Source organism: Pectinophora gossypiella, chromosome 9 (assembly GCF_024362695.1).
Source record: "Pectinophora gossypiella chromosome 9, ilPecGoss1.1, whole genome shotgun sequence".
Classification (NCBI taxonomy): domain Eukaryota; kingdom Metazoa; phylum Arthropoda; class Insecta; order Lepidoptera; family Gelechiidae; genus Pectinophora; species Pectinophora gossypiella.
The window spans coordinates 13090613-13112779 of NC_065412.1; the positions used below are offsets into that span (position 1 = coordinate 13090613).

The 22167-nt window shown below is 39.5% G+C and overlaps 1 protein-coding gene across 3 annotated transcripts in view; it reads left to right on the plus strand.

Moving 5' to 3' along the window:
* Positions 1-22167, plus strand: part of LOC126369602 (myosin heavy chain 95F) — a 54629-nt gene that overhangs the window by 19523 nt on the left and 12939 nt on the right. For all 3 annotated transcript variants that reach the window (XM_050014094.1, XM_050014092.1, XM_050014093.1), the window contains exons 2-15: positions 6476-6669; positions 8127-8200; positions 10418-10547; positions 11857-12021; positions 12408-12670; positions 13088-13237; positions 13795-13905; positions 14451-14596; positions 15215-15372; positions 16344-16508; positions 17022-17142; positions 17893-17995; positions 18448-18645; positions 21766-21990. In XM_050014094.1, the coding sequence (XP_049870051.1) occupies positions 6483-6669; positions 8127-8200; positions 10418-10547; positions 11857-12021; positions 12408-12670; positions 13088-13237; positions 13795-13905; positions 14451-14596; positions 15215-15372; positions 16344-16508; positions 17022-17142; positions 17893-17995; positions 18448-18645; positions 21766-21990 (2196 nt within the window). In that variant the 5' untranslated portion in view covers positions 6476-6482. The remainder of the gene's footprint in view (positions 1-6475; positions 6670-8126; positions 8201-10417; positions 10548-11856; positions 12022-12407; positions 12671-13087; positions 13238-13794; positions 13906-14450; positions 14597-15214; positions 15373-16343; positions 16509-17021; positions 17143-17892; positions 17996-18447; positions 18646-21765; positions 21991-22167) is intronic.

A 22167-nucleotide genomic window follows, 5' to 3' on the forward strand; every position in this document is an offset into this window, starting at 1 on the left:
AATACCCATAGTACACAAGTTTAATATTTTAATCAATGTATCTTCTATAATCTTTAGAAAAATAGCTTCATTAATTGGTATGTTGACGTATCATAAAATTGTTCAACGAATTTCTACTGTGTTCGGTGGTTGTTTTGTTGAGGTATTAGTTGGATTTCAATTGTTTTATTGTTATTATTTTATTAATTGGTGTTTATACTGATCTACTAAGTGATCAAAGTGCAAAATTCTCGGAAGCAATGAGTAAGATTTCACCATTTCTTAGTTTTGGCAAAAAAAGAATTAATTTTAGGTTCGAGATGCATTTAAAAAAAAACATGTCAAATCATGTCTATAATTTTTTGATATTGTATAGCCTATAGTGTATATTTACTATTGACAAAGTTTGATCTGCTTTTGTTTGCACATTCTTGATTTATTAACTTTTGTTTACAATAGGTCACCAGCTACTAAATAATGAATTGTTTGAGAAGTGGCTCCAAGCTGACCCAACAAGCAAAATTCCGCCACTATTCAAGTATGTTTTGGATGTTTACGAATTAGAAGAATCTCCTGTCTGATATTCAGTCAAGTATCCGAAAGTCAGTGACTGTTTTGTTTAAATGTAGCTAATTATTGGAGAGTATCTTACAGAAGTGAAATAACATTAAGAAAAAAATATAGTGCCTTTCTCAACAATGCTTTTAAGTTAAGAGAAGACGATATTAGCTACCTACGTAGTAAACAATCCATAGACACATCACAGGTTCATAGTTCAAAACGAGGAAGGCCATGCAAGGACTTCAACGAACTAAATCTAGCTTCTTAGAAGCGGAGAGTTGCAGACTTAGTAGAAGGCAGAGATCCCAGTGAATTAACATTTGCCGAATTAACATTTAAAATAATAAAAAAAGGATACAAAATGAGTTTAAAGAAAAAATGGGTCTTCTCGTTGACAAGCCTAAGCCCGAATATGGGTCGACAAATGACGGTAATACTGCTCGGACATTCTTTAGACATCCAGAACTAAACTCTGAAATCACAGGAGTGGATAAAAATCTAATAGTCAAGTTTTCTATGATTAACAGAATATTGTCAAGTGGCAAAAAAAACAATTTAGAAAAATTCAAAGAGTTACTTGCTGAGACTAAAACCCTATACATGAGTTTGTATTCTTGGTATTACATGCCGATGTCCATACATAAGGTTCTCATTCATGGAGCTGAAGTAATTTAATCTTTGCCGTTGCCTGTTGGTCAATTTTCTGAAGATGCCTTAGAAGGCAGACATAAAGACTCGAGAATTTTTACGCAAGCATCACACGCGTAAATCTTCTAGGGAAAAATGTAACAAAGATTTAATGGTCATGATGCTTATAACATCAGACCCTTTAATATCATCTATTCGTAACAAAATGCGTAACATACAGCAAAAACAAATTGATGAAGATATTATCGATTATTTATTTTAGAACCTTATTATAAAAAAAAATTGTGGCTAAAAATAGCATTTTTTTTATCTAACTTCCATCGCAAAAACCTTTTTTAATATTATTTTATCATTAAAACACTAAATATCCACAACTTGTTACAAAATTATTATCTAAATATTTTTCGTAAACTTTTGTATGGGCTCGCGACACTGTGCAGCGCAGGACCGATCGTCGTGGAGAGCATTGGGGGAGGCCTATGCCCAGCAGTGGGCGTCGTACGGCTGATGATGATGTTACTTTTACATCATCTCACAATAGTTAGCTTTCTTTTATTTATATACGTTGTGCAAAGAAATATAAATAAAATATGGTTAATTTCGAACAACAAAGCTAAAGAATCCATAGATGTAGAAGAATACTTAACCTATGTGGGAGGTTCTTCGAACACTGGAAGTCAAAAAGACAAAAGATTCTAGGATATTTTTGCGTTTACTTGCCAGAACTTGATGAATACAATAGTACAGGTATTTGTTCGTATAACGTAGTTAGGAATGAATACTAGACTTGATTCAATGAGCGGGGTAAACGTCAAAAAGGCCATTATAGGGTGCCTCAGGTTTAGTAGATACCTAGTTTCTTGATACCTCATGTCAGTGTAGTATTAACGGCCACTGGTCTAGTGGATGAGCGTTGGGCTCACAATCCGGAGGTCCCGGGTTCGGGATCACAATCATCATCACATCACAAAAATCACTATGTGATCCCTAGTTTGGTTAGAAGATTACAGGATGATTGACCGATTGTCTTCGGAAGGCACGTGAAGTCGTTGGTCTCGGTTACTACTTACTGATGTAGTAGTAGTAGTTACATGAGCCATGTCAGAGGCTTTTGGCAGCTCAATAATGACCCTGACACTTTGGGTTGATGAGGTTGGTAATCCACCTCACAACCCACACGATAGAAGAGTGTAGTATTGTGTTGTAGTTATAATTTAGACGTTTTTCCACTTTCCACGTCTGTTATCGCCTACATAACGACGTGTTTATCTCCGCTAGTGCGCTATTACGCACATTTTTTTGCATACGTTTTGCTTTTTACGCTATGCCTTGGATATTTTCTTTGTTTTCTATTCTGTGTATCTTGAAGAGAATCGTATTATGTTTTATTCGCCCGACATATTTATGTACAGTCATGAGCAATATCATGTCCCTCTTTAGAACCCTGTCGCACTATCATATTTCACATTTAATGAGACTTACGGTTTGATTTGTCAAAAAAGTTAATGTGACATGGTTTCAAAGTGTATACATATTAGTACTCGTGACTGTACGCAATTTACAATTGAAAAAGTATAATGTTAAGGCTTTATTTTCAAGCTTTCATTATGTCCGATAGAGAGAATGTTGAGTTTAGTTATTTTAATATGACGATATAGATCGAAGAATTCGCATGGACAGGATGACGACTTGGTGGTTAACAAGCTCGTCCCGGCTTGACAAGTCTTGCGGGTTCGAGTCCCGTTCGAGTTAAACTTTTTCGATATTTTTTTAACCTACTTGTGGGAATGCTGACTTGTCCTACATCTGTGAATGTGAATGTTGTGTGATATAATAATATTCAAAATATATACATCTAATATAGGAGGAGCTCGGTGGCGCAGCGGTTAACGCGCTCGGTCTGCGATTGTTGAAGTAAAGCAACTTTCGCAAAGGCCGGTCATAGGATGGGTGACCACAAAAAAAGTTTTCATCTCGAGCTCCTCCGTGCTTCGGAAGGCACGTTAAGCCATTGGTCCCGGCTGCATTAGCAGTCGTTAATAACCATCAATCCGAACTGGGCCCGCGTGATGGTTTAAGGCCCGATCTCCCTATCCATCCATAGGGAAGGCCCGTGCCCCAGCAGTGGGGACGCTAATGGGCTGATGATGATGATACATCTAATATATATATATTCATAATATCTCAATAGTTACCCTCACACCAGGGCTGTTAAAGTCGGTCATTGATCTCACAACCCACACGAGAGCAGAAGATATTCACAATTTTCCATAAACACTTATGTCTTTCTTCACGTTATGTGATAACATAAAATTTACTCATAACAATATTATGAATCAGGAAACTCCGATAAACATGTTTTGATTTTTATAGAAAGCACGACACGAACCATTACGGATCGTTTTCTTTTATCTGTCTGATAATTGATCAGTTTATAGTGCAAAAAGAAAAATAAAAAAATGATTAGGTGAAGTTTTTGTACCGGTTATAACAGATTTGTTTTGGTTAGTTCACCGACACGCTACGTGGTTTTAATTCTCAATCGTTTATCCATTGTTTTTTTTTAATATACAATAGAAAGCTATTTTGATCTAAACTTTCACGTTTTGTTAAGGCACCTTTCAGTTGCCTATTTATTTATGGAAAGCTTATAATAACACATATATAAATATAACAGTAGCATAGAAAGGTTAGTGATTGTTTAGAATATATGAATGCTGACTGGGAACTGATATTCAGCAGGCAGCCAAATTACTAAATAGTATAAAAATAGTTTATGTTTTTTTTTAAATACGTCTATAGCCCTGTGCCGAGGTTTTTCTTGTAGCTTCTTTTCCCCGGCTATACAGGTTGCCAGAAGCTGTAGTAGTTTTAGGCGGATGAGACGTTCGTTATGTAAAAAATACGATTCAGGAACTTTGAATTGCATTTGACAGTACTCAGAAGTAGTATAGTAGCCACTCAAGTTTTCATCAAAAATAATGAATTTATTAACACACACATACACACAAAGCAAAACACATATATATGAAAAATAAAAGAGAAAGCGAAAGAAAAGTGAAAGGAAGTCACAAATATTTAAAGTTACTAATAAGAAATAGGTAGATATTAGGTCTGTTGTAAAACACTATGTTTTTTTTGTAAATGCTGATATACAACAAACTAGCGAACACACACACACACACACACTAGATAACACTAGTTATTAAGTTAAGTTTTCTTTCACACTAACCTCCACGGATGTGTTAATGTCTAAAATAAACAGATTTCAATTTGAATACTTTTGACTTGGAATGAAAGAACTACTTTTTACTTGGCATGTTTGTTACTCCCAATAATGTAGAGGACTAAAATGTCAGATTTACATTAACAATGACAAATTATTCAAAAAAAAAATATTCTTCGTCTTTCGTGGTGTACCTTACAGGTAGATGACCGACCTCATCAGGATTGGTGTCAGGGTTATTATTGAGCCGTCAAAGGTCTTTGACGCGGTTCATGTAGCGACTACGTACTTAAATGCACCAACGGTTATAGAAGCCTTCTAAAAAACGGAATCATCAAATCAAATATTCAAACACATACACGAAACAATTTAAAGTATACACAAGAAAGACTACAGCACAATTGGCACCCTGCATTGGCGCAGGAAGTATTGATATTTAGGTGCGGGATTGTGCAACAACAAAGATTACATAAAATTATAAACATTCGTATCATCTTACTTTCGGACAATCAAGACAAGTGATTGAAACTGCAATGTCCTGACCAAACAAAAAGAAGACTTCCTAAAAATATATTAGAATTATCATATAAGATCGAAAACAATAAAAAAAATGAAGACAAACGTTTATAATTCAATAGCAAATTGTAATGAACAGTCATGAGCAATATAATGTACCCACTTTAGAACCCTGTCGCACTATCATGTTTGACATTTAATGAGACTTACGCTTTAATTTGTCAAAAAAGTTAATGTGACATGGTTTCAAAGTGTATACATATTAGTACTCGTGACCGAACATAGTCGTCATCTACCACCGGGCATTGGAGCAGACCTCTTCATTACAAACAGCAGAAAATTTGCACTAAACCAGTTAATTACATCCTCCGTTATGACCTGCTTCCTACAGCAACACTGTTTCCATTTTATACTTTTTTTTTTACGCGTATTTTTTATTTTTCTACGGTCGCCGCGCACCGGAACGACGGTTCAGTTCAGATAGTGTACGACCATTTTTTACAATCCATCCATGACGTAACGCGTACGAAAGTGTGTATTATGCCACGAAAGTGAGTTAATCGTATTCTCAGTTATACCTACTTACGGTTTTGATGTAATTAAATTTATTATTATGTAATGTACGTTCGTTGCGCCGCTTTTTATGCATCCGTACACTTCCTATTCCCTCTGTATTCATAGCGTGTTTTGTACTGTACCGTCGTGATGTCGCGTTCAGTGATTATTATGCATGTCTGCTTACAAGATGATGGATTACCTTCATTATGAAGTGGGTTTATTTACTTATGACGAAAAGCCTTTCTAACGCGCGCTCTACCTGTTTAAAATACTTTTTTATACCTTTCTCCTTCTAATCTCTCGTGTGGGATCTAAAACCAATGTTCGACCTCAACTCTGGTGTCAGAGTTACTGTTGAGCCACAAAAGGCCCCTGACATGGCTCATGTAACGACTACATACTTACTTAAGTAAATAACATCACAGACCGACTGCTTAACGTGCCCACCGAAACACGGATCATCTTTATTTGGAATAATCGGGTGATGAGCCTAAAATGTCCTTACCAAACTAGGGATCACAAAGTGATTTTTATGATATGTCCTCGCCGGGATTCGAACACGTGCACCCGATATTCTACTACTGGACAGAGGTCGTTAAACGGGGATTCAAATATTTTTAACAATAGAAGTATTCGGAAATGAGTCTGCATTAGTTGAATGGGGTTAATAAACGTTACACGTAGTTTTGTGCTCATGTTTCTACACATGCCTGAAGGGGTAGGGTGGGGGGGAGATTCGAAGATCAGATAGATAGACAAAATACTTTATTGAACACAATGGACACAATATACAGAAATAAGGACAACAGATACAGAGAGGCACAACAGGCTTCCTTATTGCTCCTGCAGCAATTTCGCCCAGGCAACCAATGTTATGTTATAATTACAAGCCGTAAAAAGGTTCATGTAATTTTTACCGACTTCAGTTAGACAGTCGCTAGAGGAATTTAGTACCTATTTACTGACCTATGTCTCAAATTGTTTCAGTGACAAAATGACGATCGACAAGCAAGTGGTGTGGGTGCGCGATGGGAGCGAGGGCTTCGTGCTGGCTCGGCTGCAGGAGCTGATGGGTGAGGAGGCTGACGTCATACCGTTGGACAACCGACACCCGCGCCGCGTCGCCAGCTTCGAGGATATCTTCCCCGCCGGCGACCCCACCAAGGACGTCGATGATAATTGTAAGTCTCATTTTTAGGGTTCCGAACTTAAAAAAGAAAAATGTAACCCTTAAGGTGGGTACTGACCAGTGTTACAAGGCGTATTGTACCTTTCGCAGCGAGCATGATAGGCTACGTCATGTGATTAAAATCAGTGTTGATGCTCGCTACTAGCGCCTAATTTCCCTGTACTGACAGCACGAACGCTCGCTGTGTAACACATTACATTACGCCTCGTAACACCAGTCAGTACCCACCTTTATAGGATCACTTTGTTGTCTGCCCATCTGTCAAGACCCTTTTTCTCGGGAACGCGTGGAGATATCAAGTTGAACACCTAATACTTGCCTACAAGACCCTTGAAGCTGTAAAAAAATAAAATTTCTATAAATCATCGCAATCCAAAGGCCATTTGACCCTTATTTTCTAACATTTCGCAAGGGAATCAAAAAGTAATTTTATTTATTTTTTTACTATTTTTTTTTAGTACTGGGAAGTACTAGAATTATGAAATTTGGTAAGAAGGAAAGTCTTAGTTTTTGCGTTTACAAACTTATTTGCACTTGGTAAACTAATCGCGCCCCATGTCGATGTATAGAGATAATATTTTTCCAACGGCAAAATCCATAATCAAAGCCTCCCTTAGATTGTCTTTGTTAATTAAGGTGCGGCCGACTCAAGCACCAAAGGTACGACGAAAGGTAGATTTATAGCAGCCAATTCATACATATTCTGAATCATGTAAACATGTCAAAGACAATTAATTAGTCACTTCAAGGCAATCAACTTATATTTTTTGCTACCATCAATGTTACGGTGGTAAGCAGTGTAAACACTAATCTGATACACATCAATTAAAAACCGTTTTTGTACTGAGCAAGAAGTGATGTTTTACAACGTTTTCACGGTAGATTGACCTAAACCCCCATCGTAAAAGAAACCTTATAGGCTATGGGGTTTACGGCATCCCCATGTAGACTGACCCAATAACCTTAATACACCTGCTCGTCTTGCGGAATTGATATTAATGTCATACTATACTTCCGCCCTGTTTTATTTATTAATATAATTAAGTATTAAACTAATCACCTGTCACTATAATGATTTATCATATCCATGTTGGGATTGCAACCATACATACATACATAAATAGGATATCTACGTCCCACAACTGGGCACAGGCCTCTCCTCAGTCAACCGGAGGGGGTATGGAGCATACTCCACCACGCTGCTCCACTGCGGATTGGTGGAGGTATTTTTACGGCTAATAGCCGTGACCCACGGCTTAACGTGCCCTCCGAAGCACGGGATCTACTTATTTTTAACCAACCACCAGCAACCATAGAATAAAGAATAATACTATGTACAGAACGGACACTCCCCGCCCCCCACCAATTCGTGTCAGCGCCGAATTAGATTTACCTCAAGGGATAGTGCTGTGAATACAAGATAATTATATTATGTTTTTTTCTTATCAGGCGAACTTATGTTCCTAAACGAAGCCACACTCCTCAATAATATCCTCATGCGGTACAAAAAGAACAAGATTTACGTAAGTATTGATTACATCATTATCACATCACTTTACACATATCTATACATACAGCCAGTAAGGTGTAACTCCGTCAATGGAAAACCCAAAGAAAAATCGACCTAATCGCTCTGTGAATTACACCATTGGTAATCCATAGAGGAGACCATCAAGGGGCAGACTCCAGGGATTAGTGACTATTTCCGAATGCATATAACCCGGGTGCTTTCAAGGCCAGAGTGAACAGACACCTTCCGGGCGAGCTCGCTCCATCTTAGGCTTCGTCAATGCCTTCGCACAAGTCTGGGGCCAAGTGCAAACACATCAAAGGTAAAAAAAATAGCTTTTGATTCTTACAACAACAACGGTATGCTCCGAAGGCCAATCAGCTCACGACCACAAACACTTCAGGTTAGCGAGACCCTGCCGGCGTGGTCGACGATTTCCTTCATTCAGCGCTTAGCTCTTAGCTCAGCGCAATAACCCACTAGGGTGGATTAATTTGCTTCAAATATAAACCCTCTCAGACAACGCTCTGAGCCGAAGTTTGCGCCCAACTGTGCCTCTGAATCTTCAGGCCTGTTGTCTTAAATTTTTTTTTAATCTTATCAAAAACATGTCCAAATTGGAAAATATACACGAAATTGAACCCTGTCACACACAAAACAACTCACAAAAATCTTGTTTTGTATGTTGTGTGCAATAAAGCTTATATTGTATTGTAGTAATCTCCAACGGTATAAATATTGCTTAGCCTCTTTCGTTAGCAAATGCATAACAATTCATAGTAGAAAACATGAGTCATAGTACATTAGAATGTTAGCCTTGAAGTTACGTCGTAGTACTAGTGTACAATATCTACCAATCGCAGAAAGTGGCATGGAAATATGTATTGATTATGCTCCACCGGAACCTTTGATAATGTTATAATACAGGGTGTTAGTGACATCGTAACGAACACTGAAGGGGATGATTCAGACCATGATTCTGAGTTGATATCAAGTAGAATTTCCAGTCGGAAAATTCATGAGTTTAACTTTTTCAGTTCCATACTTTTGCGATGGAAAATTCCACTTGATAGCTACTCCGAACAACGGTCTGAATCTGAGGTCTGAATCGTCCCTCGAAGTTTTCGTTACGATGTCACTAAAACCCTAAACTCACGCTTATTTCCCACCGGGGTTTTCTAATGTAAACTGTTACTGGCAATAAATTTATTTCATTCTTATTCTGTACTACTACTAACACAAGGAGCATGAACTGCCCGACCAATACGTACTACGGTAGTAATGTTTATTATTTTGTTATTGTATTCATTCTTCACTATAAGTCGTTTAATTCTCAAGAGTTCCGATTGTGTTACGGCCAAGGTACGCCGCAATTTGAATAATCAAACGCATAAGCGTAACATCAGTAATCGCCTCACCGAATAGTTTGCATACGATAAACGGTATGATGAATTCAATTATAATTATACGGTACTGATAATATAACATCGGGAAGAAACCATACTTGAGAAATGTGATGACTATGACCTGTAATTGGGCGGGTTTACCCTTCGGATTGGAAGATCAGACAGGCAGTCGCTTCTATAAAAACCGGATCTGTCAAACCTTCAAGTTACGTAAGCGGACCCTGTGAAAAACGGGATAACGCTAGGGAGATAAATAGATATAATTAATAATACTTAAAAAAAAGAGTATGCATCCCCTAAGAAGTATTTATCCACGTGAGATATAAAAATACGAGTATGACACTGTTTTAAGTTTGAGTAGGTCAATGCAATCTCTTGAAAGTATGATGAGGCACTTGAAACTGTTAGTAGGATTACAAATGGCTACGTAGTTGTTAAGAGCAAACAAATGACAAACGCCTCCCTATAATCGAATCATGTTCTTGGACCGAGGAACCTCAGGAAAAAACTGATATTACCGCTCTTAATAAGCCGTGTCAGAAGCATTTAGCGGCTCAGTAATAACCCTGACGCCATCCAAGTTTAAGCGGTTATTACACCTACCTATCCGATTGTTCCCAATCAACTTCTTATCGTGTGGGTTGTGAAGTGGAATACCCTGGTGTCAGGGTTATGATTGAGCCGCCAAAGGCCCCTGACATGGCTCATGTAACAATTAACTCACTTACATCAGTAAATAGTAACCGGGACCACTGACAAGCACCACACTCTACACTTCATCCAAAAAGCTGCATTTTTTTTCAATATATTTTTTCTTCTTACAGACATATGTAGCAAACATCCTATTGGCCGTAAATCCGTACGAAGACATCAAGGACATGTACTCGTCACCCACCATCAAGAAGTACCAGGGAAAGTCGCTCGGAGACCTGCCGCCACATGTGTTCGCTATTGGTGAGTATTTCTTACAAAGGTTTCTTCCGGATGACGGATAAAGAAGTCAAATAGGTCACAGATCTTTTACAAAACGTCAAAACGAGGAAGTTTTCTGGAGTTGGTTTCAGAAGACCACCATAAGATGTCACTTTGTTATTTGTAAATACCTACGTAAAATGGACATAGGTGGCGCTGAGTGGGTGTACACACTTTTGCCTATCCCTTCGGAGATACAGGCGTAATGCTGTTACATTTAAGTAAAATAGTTTGTTTTCTGATAACCTGACATAAGTCTCTATTTTATTTTATTTTGTCATTCGGTTATCCACCTATAGATTTTCCGTCGTATGGGTTTAAGATCGATGACCTTACCAAAGCTGGAGTCAGGGCATAGAACCGCTAAAGGACTCTAACGTCTGTAATGACTATGTACTTACTTAAGTAGATAGTAGCCTGGACCAACAGCTTCCTGTGCAGTAATTGCAGTGTTTGAAAGTGAAACCTGTGCGAATAGCTATCATTTGTGAATATGTACTTTCTGTTGACTGTTGTTGGATGACAGAGCTATAAGAACTGAGGATGTGAGATTATTATAAGTAAGAGTCCCCTAGAGGTATTCAGAATATTTAAAAGCATATAATTTTACAGAGTGGTCTAGAATTTACATAACGTTCATTCGTATATTCGTTCGAAGTAACTAGCAACCTGTTTGGCCTAGTGATGAAAGCATTTGGTTCCCTGTCTGGGTCCAATTCCAGATTAGGACATCGCCAAAATCACTTTGTGAGAATTTTCCTAGTTTGCTTTGGAAATTGCAGACTCAATCAAATGATTCTAAAGGCACGTTACGTTGGATATCTCGACCTCCTGAAAATTACTTAATGTATGCAGTTGTCGTTAGGCGTGGTATCCCAGTTGGTATCTCCACAACGGGCCTAAACCAATGATTGTCGAATTTGTTTTCGAATTCATGTTTGGGTCATAAATGATGATCACAAGCTCAACGGTGAAGGAAAATATCGTGACGAAACCCACATTCCCGAGAATTGCATTTTCGGAGGTATGTGACCTAACTTGTATTGGGCTGGTTTTCCCTTCGCGGTTTGGAAGGCAGTCGCTTCTGTAAAAAACCGGATCTGCCAAATCTCTAGGTTAGGTAAACGGACCCTGTGAAAAACGGGATATTGCTGGGAGATGATGATGCAGTTGTCGTTAATTGTAAATAATAACTTTGACACTAAGGTTAGTAAGGTTGGTTGACCTTACAAGTTACGACTTGATGGTCAGGGCAAGAAGTAACTAACACCTTGTCTTCCATTGTCAACAGCGGACAAAGCGTTCCGTGACATGAAGTCGTTGAAGCAGTCACAATCAATCATCGTGTCTGGCGAGTCCGGAGCAGGCAAGACAGAGTCCACCAAGTACATCCTCAAGTATCTCTGCGACTTGTGGGCGAAGGGCGCGGGGCCTGTGGAACAAAAAATCCTTGACGGTAAGCATTTATGATATCTACAACATGTTGAGAATAACTTCAACTACTTGCCAATATCCAACAGAGGCCCGAAGTGTCTACTTAATTTGTACGGGCATGCATTTTATTAATTTTGTTCAAAATTTTGAATCGAGACTTGAATTTTCTAATACAGTGTCATTAGTTGACGTTCCTGTAATGTAGCAATAAATAATTTATTCGACTTTTAATAACGGCACATAATACATACACATTTCTGAAAAGAAAATCGCCAGTTTTATATATTTTTTATCTATGTACCTTTTAGGTTTTTTTAATATTTACCACTGTCTCTGATCTGAATGACCTATCATTATAAATGATATAACGCTCACGCTTCAACTTCGCTCCCTTCTTTTGAATTCCAGCAAACCCAATCCTAGAAGCGTTCGGCAACGCTAAAACAACGCGCAACAACAACAGTTCACGTTTCGGCAAATTCATGGAGGTTCACTTCAGCAACAAGTACCAAGTAGTCGGAGGTTACATCTCGCACTACTTGTTGGAGAAGTCGCGGATCTGCACGCAGAGCGCCGAGGAGAGGAACTACCACGTGTTCTACCTGTTGTGTGCGGGCGCGCCGCCCGAGCTCAGAACTGCCTTAAAGATCACTAAACCGGACGACTACCAGGTCAGTTCTTGCTGTAATCAACTGTTGTGAAACTTATGGCAATACACTGTAGTGCCAAGTAGTACCAACTCGTAAGAGGTCACATAACCCAAATTTAGCTTCTGGAGAAGTCGCTTTAAAGATTACCAAGCCGGACGACTACCAGCCAATTCTTGCTTTAGTCAACTGTTGCAAAACTTATGGCAATACACTGTAGTGCCAACTCGTAGAAAGTCACGTAACCTAATATCTGCTGGAGACTCCTCCAGACGGCTGCATCAACTTCGAGAAGATCACCAAGCCGTATGACTACCAAGTAAGTTTGCTGTTACCAAGTTTATTGCGAGGATTCTACATCAAGTACCAAGTTGTTGGAGGTCACACCTCCACAAATACTTATATTATGTATGTCTGACCACCTATTGTAATATTGTCCAGTACCTCAAGAACGGGTGCACGCAGTACTTCACGACGGCAGCGTCAGAGAAGAAGATCAGCGCGAGTCAGAAGAGCAAGCAGCAGCAAGCCAAGGGAGGCTTGAGGGACCCCATACTAGACGATGTCGAGGACTTCCAACGACTCAACCAGGTGAACTATAGTTACATCCCACCATTCTACTGATGAGTATAAGCTTTGTCAATCACCTGATTGAGGAAGCTTATAACAAGCTAAGGTTGAGGTGAATTATCCTTACACATACAGCACCAACTGAGCAACGCCAGCACATTACGTTTTTTTCCAAAATTATTCATTTTATCCTGGGAACTTTTCAATTTCCTCTTATTTAATCATAACAGACTATTTCGAAACAAATATTATCGATCACGAACTCGATACTTTCATCAACGATTAGCATTTATTTTATCACATGTGAAGTTCTATCGTGTGGATTGTGAGGTGGATGACCAACCTCAGCAACCCTGACCTATCAAGGTAATTATTGAGCTGCAATGGGGCCCTGACAAAGCTCTTGTAAATATTACGAACTTACATCTGTAAGTAGTAATCGGGACCAATGGCTTAATGTGTTTAAGAAGAAAAAGGAGATGAGTTATGATGTTATTTGCCAATTCACTGGGGATTTTTTGCATTTTGTCAAGGATGCATAATAGTTTGTAATAGATCCAACCTATATCCATCCGCAGGCTTTAACTCGCGTCGGTCTGACGGAAGACGAGAAGAAATCCGTGTACTCGGTGGTAGCAGCCGTGCTACACCTCGGGAACGTGCAGTTCGAAGACGATGGTGGCGCTAAGGTAACTAAAACATTTACTTTTTGAAGCATTCGTGTTAAATTACATCTCCATAACCACTCACTGAGAAGCCTCACAGAACATTCCCGACTGGGTAAGAAGCCTTAAAGGTCCGTACTCAGGATAAGGGTAACGTCATCATCTCTCTAGCATTATCCTGTTTTTCACATTGTCCGCTTACCTAACCTGAAGATTTGACAGGTTCGGTTTTTTCCATCCCGCGAAGGGAAAACCAGCCCCAATACAGGTTAGGTCACATGCCTCCGAAAATGCTCGGGAACATGGGTTTCCTCACGATGTTTCTTCACCGCTGAGCACGTGATAATCATTTATGATCCAAACATGAATTCGGAAACAAATTCGACCTGAAAGTGAGAGGCAAGCGTTCTACCAACTGGGCTATCACGGCTCAGAAAAATAATTCAAAAAAAAAATGGGATTGGCTTTTAGTTATCTTAAACTGACTTATATTTATAGACTATCATTTTACAATATATCTTTGATCCTTACATGAATTAAGTAAATACATAATGTTGGTTTGTGTGCAGGGCGGGTGCCGGGTGAGTCCAGACAGCGAGCCGACCCTGGCCACCGCTGCTGGTCTACTAGGCGTGGACTGCGGAGAACTACGCATGTCGTTGGTATCGCGACTCATGCAGAGCTCGCGCGGCGGCATCAAGGGCACTGCTATCATGTGAGTTGATACACACAGCATATTATACAGCACATATTAACGGCCTCCGTGGTCCAGTGGTTGAGCGTTGGGCTCACGTTCCGGTGGTCCCGGGTTCGAATCCCGGTGGGGACATATCACAGAAATCACTTTGTGATCTCTTGTTTGGTTAGGACATTATAGGCTGATCACATGATTGTCCGAAAGTAAGACGATCCGTGCTTCGGAAGGCACGTTAAGCCGTTGGTCCCGGTTACTACTTACTGATGTAATTACGTAGTCGTTACATGAGTCTTGTCAAAGGCCTTTGGCGGCTCAATAGTAACCCTGACACCAGGGCTGATGAGGTTGGTAATCCACCTCACAACCCACACGATAGAAGAAGAAGATACACACTGCAGCTGACCCCATCGGGAATCGAATCCAGACCCCTGGTGTAGTCTTCAGAAACGGAGCTTAATTAATCGTTTCATACACGCACGCCGGTTCAGAGTAGATCGTACTGAACCTTTTCTAAGGACATCTCATGGTCAATGTACGTCCTAGGTCTTCCTCTGGCAGTCCTACCACCAACCTTTGCTTTATATACTGCTTTCGTCCACAACAATGAAACAATTAAACATTGTTCCACATTTGCAGGGTGCCTCTAAAGACGTACGAGGCGAATAACGCGCGCGACGCCCTCGCCAAAGCGGTGTACAGCCGGCTTTTCGACTACATCGTGCATCGCATAAACACAAGCATCCCCTTCCAGGCGTCCGCCTACTACATCGGCGTCCTTGACATCGCTGGCTTTGGTAACCACCATCATAATACATACAGGGTGTTAGTGACATCGTAACGAAAACTTTGAGGGACGATTCAGACCATGATTGTGAGTTGCTATCAAGTGGAATTTTCCGTCGCAAAAGTATGGAACTGAAATTAATTAAGAAAAACACTAAAATTTTCATGAATTTTCCGACAGGAAATTCCACTCGATATCGACTCAGAATCATCCCCCTCAATATTTGTTACAGTGTCTCTAACACCCATACCTACTTGTATGGCTACCTGTATGTACTTGTTCGGGGTGTAAGTGACGTCGTAACGAATACTGAGAGAGAAGATTCAGCTCATTATTCTGAGTTAATATCAAGTGGAATGTTCCGTAGCAAAAGTGTAGAATAGAAAGTAATTTAAAAATCTAGGAAATAACATAAGTTGCTCACGACTATATCGTAAAGTACCCACACCTCACCGACCTTTCTGTTAGACCAACGTGATAGCCGTATCGCCGTCTATAATGGTCGAGCCGATTGTGTTAGTAAAAACCGCACTATAAATTAACTTACTAAACTGCACTTTTTTTTACTTTTTTATAAGGAGGGTTTTACCTAAGGCATAACACCCTCATAATGAGGCACCAATAAAATTAAATAAGAAAATCTTGAACTAGTTTTACACTTTTCGGCTCTTAATGCCAAAATACACTAAATTAAATAGAACTTTAGCATCTGCCGATTCTGGAGACGCCAAAATACTATTTACAATACCGACATTGTAATTCCTAGACTACTAAACTGCACTTAAGATATGGTTTAAACAATCCCTAAACAAATAATTTGAATCGCTAGTAATCAAATATTATAAGTTACTTCCTCATGACTTCTATAGCTGGAAAAATCTGCCGTTAAAAATACGCTTGCCTGTACTGTTGTTTTCTTTATAGGATCCCTTATTCGTCAAATAAATAAATAGTTCCTAATTTACCTCTTATTTCTGCCAGAGTACTTCCAAATGAACAGTTTCGAGCAGTTCTGCATCAACTACTGCAACGAGAAGCTGCAGCAGTTCTTCAACGAGCGTATCCTCAAGCACGAGCAGGAGCTCTACCGCCGCGAGGGGCTGCGCGTGCCCGAGATCAGATTCGTTGACAACCAGGACTGCATCGGTAAGATACGGTCACGAGTACTAATATGTATACACTTTGAAACCATGTCACATTAACTTTTTTGACAAATTAAACCGTAAGTCTCATTAAATGTCAAATATGATAGTGCGACAGGGTTGTAAAGTGGGTACATGATATTGCTCATGACTGTACACCATTCTTACAACACGTTCAAATCCACTTGACACTTTTCGGATGGTAGGTTACAAGTTCGCGTTTTCTTGATCCATTACAAATTTAAATAGAGAAAAGAAAATGAAAAATAAAACACATAATAACGGATTCTTACCGCGTTTAAAGGAGGGATATGAGACTCCCGATACTCCACTCCGATCTCATCAGTCATCCCGTAATCATGGCACTTGCAACAGTGTCGAAATATCGGGAGTCTCATATCCCTGCTTTAAACCCGGTAAGTAAAACAATGTATAATTGTATATCTGTCTTTATCTAGTAAACAGATTTGTATACTTTTTCTTTGAACTAGCACACTACCCATTTCTGTCTGTTTAGATCTGATTGAGAGCAAGAACCACGGCATCTTCCACTTCCTGGACGAGGAGTCGAAGCTGCCCAAGCCGGACGTGGCGCACTTCACGCACGCCGTACACAAACACTTCGCCGGCAACCAGAGGTATCTTATTTTTTTACATCAACTAAACGTTTTCGGAACGGAACTTTCCGCCCCGCGCCAATTCGCATCGGGCGCCGACCTCACCCCCTCTGGGGCTTACTTTAATCTTAAAAAGACGCTAAGTAGTGAGAAAGACGCTAAGGAAGTGGACAGCCTCCGTGGTCTAGTGGTTAGAGCGTTAGGCTCACGATCTGGAGGTCCGGGTTCGATTCCCGATGGGGACATTGTCGAAATCACTTTGTGAGACTGTCCTTTGTCTGATAAGGACTTTTCAGGCTTGAATCACCTGATTGTCCGAAAAAGTAAGATGATTCCGTGCTTCGGAGGGCACGTTAAGCCGTTGGACCCGGCTATTAGCCGTAAAAACACCTCCACCAACCCGCATTTGCAGCAGCGTGGTGGAGTATGCTCCAAACCTCTTCCAGTTGATTGAGGGGAGGCCTGTGCCCAGCAGTGGGACGTATATAGGCAGTTTTATAGTGAGAAGGAGAGAACTGTGTTCAGTCCACGCGCTCTCCTTCACATTCCTGGACTGGACACAGTCCTTCTCACTTCTCACTCACGTGTGAAACATCACACGTTAAATCGTTGGTCTTAATATAGTAAGTACGTAGGCGTTACATGAACCATGGGCCTATGGTTGAATAATAAGCCTGACACCTTGGGTTGCTGAGGTCAACGACCTCATAACTCACACGATAAAAGAAGTCATTAGATGGGTGAGAGATAACACATTAATTGTGTTCACAGATTGCAAGTACCCCGCACTTCGCGGCTGAAGGCTCATCGCACACTGAGGGACGACGAAGGCTTCCTACTGCGACACTTCGCCGGCGCTGTGTGTTACAACACTGTAAGTTAACGCACATAGACATATCTAATCAAATTCTGACTCGGACGAATGAAACCGCAGCTATTAACACGCTCGTCCCAACTTGAATCGTCAGCTCTTGCTGCGTGTTCAAATCCCATCAGAGTCAGAATTTTCTTCGATTTCTTCTGTGAAAACGTGACGAAATGACGCACTCATTATAACATTTTTCTCTTTATTAAAATTCATAAATAAATTAAATAGAAAAAAAGTAAAACTTTTTTGTCACCTTTAGATCTGTCTTTATTTAGTAATCAGAATGTCATAATTTGTGTTTGACCTAGGAAACTATCGAATTAGGGTGTAATTGACACCGTACCGAATATGAGGAGTGGAATTTTCCGTTTAAAAAACTAATTTTAAAATTAGAATCACGTTTTGAATTATCCCTCTTAGTTTTCTGCTCTGCAACTAATCCTCAACTCCTCGGACAGGGTCAGTTCATAGAGAAGAACAACGACGCGCTGCACGCCTCCTTAGAGTTCCTCGTGCAGGAGTCCAGCAGCAGCCTAGTGCAGCAGCTGTTCCGCAGCTCCGACAACAACACCGCCAAGGGCAAGCTCAACTTCATCTCAGTGGGCGCCAAGTTCCAGGCGCAGCTCAGCCAACTCATGGACAAGCTTAAGGAAAACGTATGTAAACTATTTCCATGCTTAATAATAATTGAGGAAATTCTTATCTCTGAGACAATAAAAGCACTTGGCTATGGCCCGTGCCACTTGAACCTCTTTGGAGACAATTATAAATATATACTTGAAAGTAATAATAAATAATAATAAACATTTTTTCGGACAAACTACAACACACATATATATTTTTTCTATTTAACTTATTTACGAATTTTAATCAAGGACAACGTAAAAATAAGTCCGATATTTTATCACGTTTTTCTATGACGTCACAGTTTTCTTTTTCAATTCTATTCAATTTTTGAAGTATAGCTTCTGTCATCTTTGACAATTCTGCCAGTGTCAAGGTTGGAGAATACACGTGGATCCGGAGTGAGTCAAATGATCGGTGCTGTTGTAGTATCAAAGTCTAAAAAAAAAGAAAATTTTTTAGTTGTTGTTATTATAAACATACTTTCATATTTAAGGTGATGCGTTTCAGTCAGCTAGGTAACGCTGCGCCAGCAGATGGCGTTACTTCTGCAGTTTTCGTATTTTTTTCCATTTATTCGTTTAGTGTTGAGTTCTGACCCAGTGAAATGTTAGGTGGCGAAATCTTACATACATTATCTTTAAGTTAAGCTACAATTTTGAAGTATTTACTGCAGATATCATATTAAAACATTGCATCAAAAGTTGGTGTCATTTCAATTTGTGTACAAACACGAAGCTGTCACACACACATGCGAACTAGGTTAGCTATTAAAAGAGATGCATAATTTGAAGTCTACTTCTAACTTCTAAATGGCGCATTTGGTAAAGCAGTCGCCGCCATTCTTAAGTTTCACGGTTCAAACCCAAGTGCATGTTTTAATTGTTTTTACTTTTTGTATTTTTTTTTACAATTGAATTTGGCGAACCCGTCTATTTGTTACGGAATTTTCAAAAAGTATCACTTTTACCAATAATATTATAATTATACAATACTTAATGTACTTTGCACTAAAGTACCTTCCGTAATTTCCGTATTTTTTATTTTGTAAAATTCTAACAGGCATTAATCGCATCAGTGAACATGCGGCTAACTAAAAAACTACTGAACGGATTTTCATACGGTTTTCACCAATGAGTAGAATGATTCATGGGCGTGCTTTAGGGTATATAATTTATACAAGTATTTTTTTTAGTATAAAATGGTTCAAAAATGATGATGAATGTCAAACATAATTATCGTTACAAATATAGCCGACTTGGAGCTTTCGGCGAAAACGCTGCCTGAGCCCATTGAGATATAACAAAACAACGTATGGTTGAATTGTTCCTTTTTTGTAGGTCTACCGAAAAGTCCACAATATGTCATAATAATTATATTGTGTATAAAGAATTGTGTATATGTATGTATGATTTTACAAATAACGATCACAGTACAGTAATAATAAGGTAGATTTTTCCTAAATTGCGTCGGTTCAAACTTTGACGCATCGCGTTTGAAAGATGTAATAGCGCTTCAGCTCGTCCCGCAAGCACGGCGCTGATGTCGCAGTATCCGCATATAATTATTATGACTTGTCATTTAGTTCCAATAAAATCCGCGGGACTTCATACATATGTCAGTGACAGCTGGTGATAGCATGCGGGACACTTAGCAGCTAATCGAATTCCTTCTATGTTGTTTTCGCGCCCAGTCCAGACGACTTGCAGCGCATTTCTGGACTTATATTTACGCGTGGTGTTTATTGTTAGGTTAGTTAGTTCAGGTTAGGACGTCTTTTTTAACGAGGACGTTAAAAAAGACGAGGCTGGGACGTATTGAAGTAGTATTTCCATATATACGCGGCCTGAAATGGGCTGTTTCGGGGACCTGGACTGGTTGCTGTCGAACTTATTATCACGTTTTCTTGATTAAAATTCATAAATAAGTCAAATAGAAAAAAGATTTTCGTTAGTTTTAGATCTGTCATGATGTCTGTGATGTTTGTTTATTATACATAAGAATTTCAAAATTTATCTTATTTTTTTTTCCAAAGGGCAAGGCAAAGGGAACTATGCCCATACAGCCATGTCTTGTGTTTTTTTTTTCTTGATGATGATTAATGAAATGATGAAACCTAAGCCCCACACAGACTCCTACTCCGAACCCCAAACGAAGTAAGCGGCTTGTTGGCGCAAAGCGAAAATAGATAGGTACACTTTGTTTATTGAATATTCCGATTTAATAATACTATCGGGAATGTTTTCCGACTAACTTAATGTGGTCATTAACCACAAAACACCACTTCGTATTGATTATTTAGATTATTCAATGAAGAAAGCAACCTTCCCGTTCCCGGTCCCACCAAAAAGTCCGCGGCAAAGAGAATATAAATAAATCTGTATGTTGGATGGAAAAACAATTAATTATAAATGACTACTATTTAGGCCGGCAAATGCAACAACTTTTTTTTTGATTTGGTTTTCCCCGAAGGTTAAGGCAAAGGGAACTATGCCCATACAGCCATTTCATTTTATGTATTGATTTTTTATTATAATATATATTATGTCCTCTTTTATAACACGGTACTTACCCATTATTTAAAAATGTTTAAATAATATGCGTTAAAACAAAAATATTTTTCCAATATTCCTTTTCTCAGATTGTAGTATTTTTATTTATTAATACAAAATCTCTTTATAAATTGTCACTGACATTCTATTACACTTGTCAAGTAGTCAAAGCCTTTAGAGAAAAAAAAAAACTATCACGCACACAAACTAACATTGACACCACTACACGCTCAGCAAATACACTGTAATCTGCACCACTACAAATGTAGAATTGATCAAAATTGAGGGTCTGAAATATGGTACTTCTCGTATTCGGACCCTAAATTTTTGTTAGTTTGCGAAAATAATACACCAAAATATTACTATTTATCGGTTTTATAACAATATTCCTCTATCCGTTTTCCTGTAGCACTGCATCAACTTTTGTATGGAAAACGAATCACCTTAAATACTAACAGCATAGGACGTACAGTGTGCTTTTTCATACAAATCCACAGTAATTTCGCGTTTTGACGTTCAATAAAAAGTAACTGATTTGACTAGCAGGAAACTAGCCTATTTTCCTTTGACCTAGTAAAATACCTGATTTGTACCTTCCAGGGCACGAACTTCGTCCGCTGCATCAAGCCGAACTCGCGCATGGTGGGGAAGGAGGTGGAGGGCGGGCTGGTGCTGGGCCAGCTGGAGTGCAGCGGCACCATCTCGGTGCTGGAACTGATGGAGCACGGGTACCCGTGCCGCGCGCCCTTCGCCGACCTGCACCTCATGTACGCGCAGTACCTGCCGCCCAAGCTGCAGGCGCTCACGCCCAAGGTCTTCTGTGAGGTCAGTGTCACCGCCCAGTGGGTATTGGGATTTTTTCTAAGAACGCGCTTTCCGTTTTATCGGTCGCCGTGATCTAGTGATTTGAGCGTTCGCCTCGCGAGGCTGGGTTCTTGGATACTAATATAAACCGTTATCATCATCAGCTCTTGTCGGTGTAGCATTCTCCATGCTACTTTT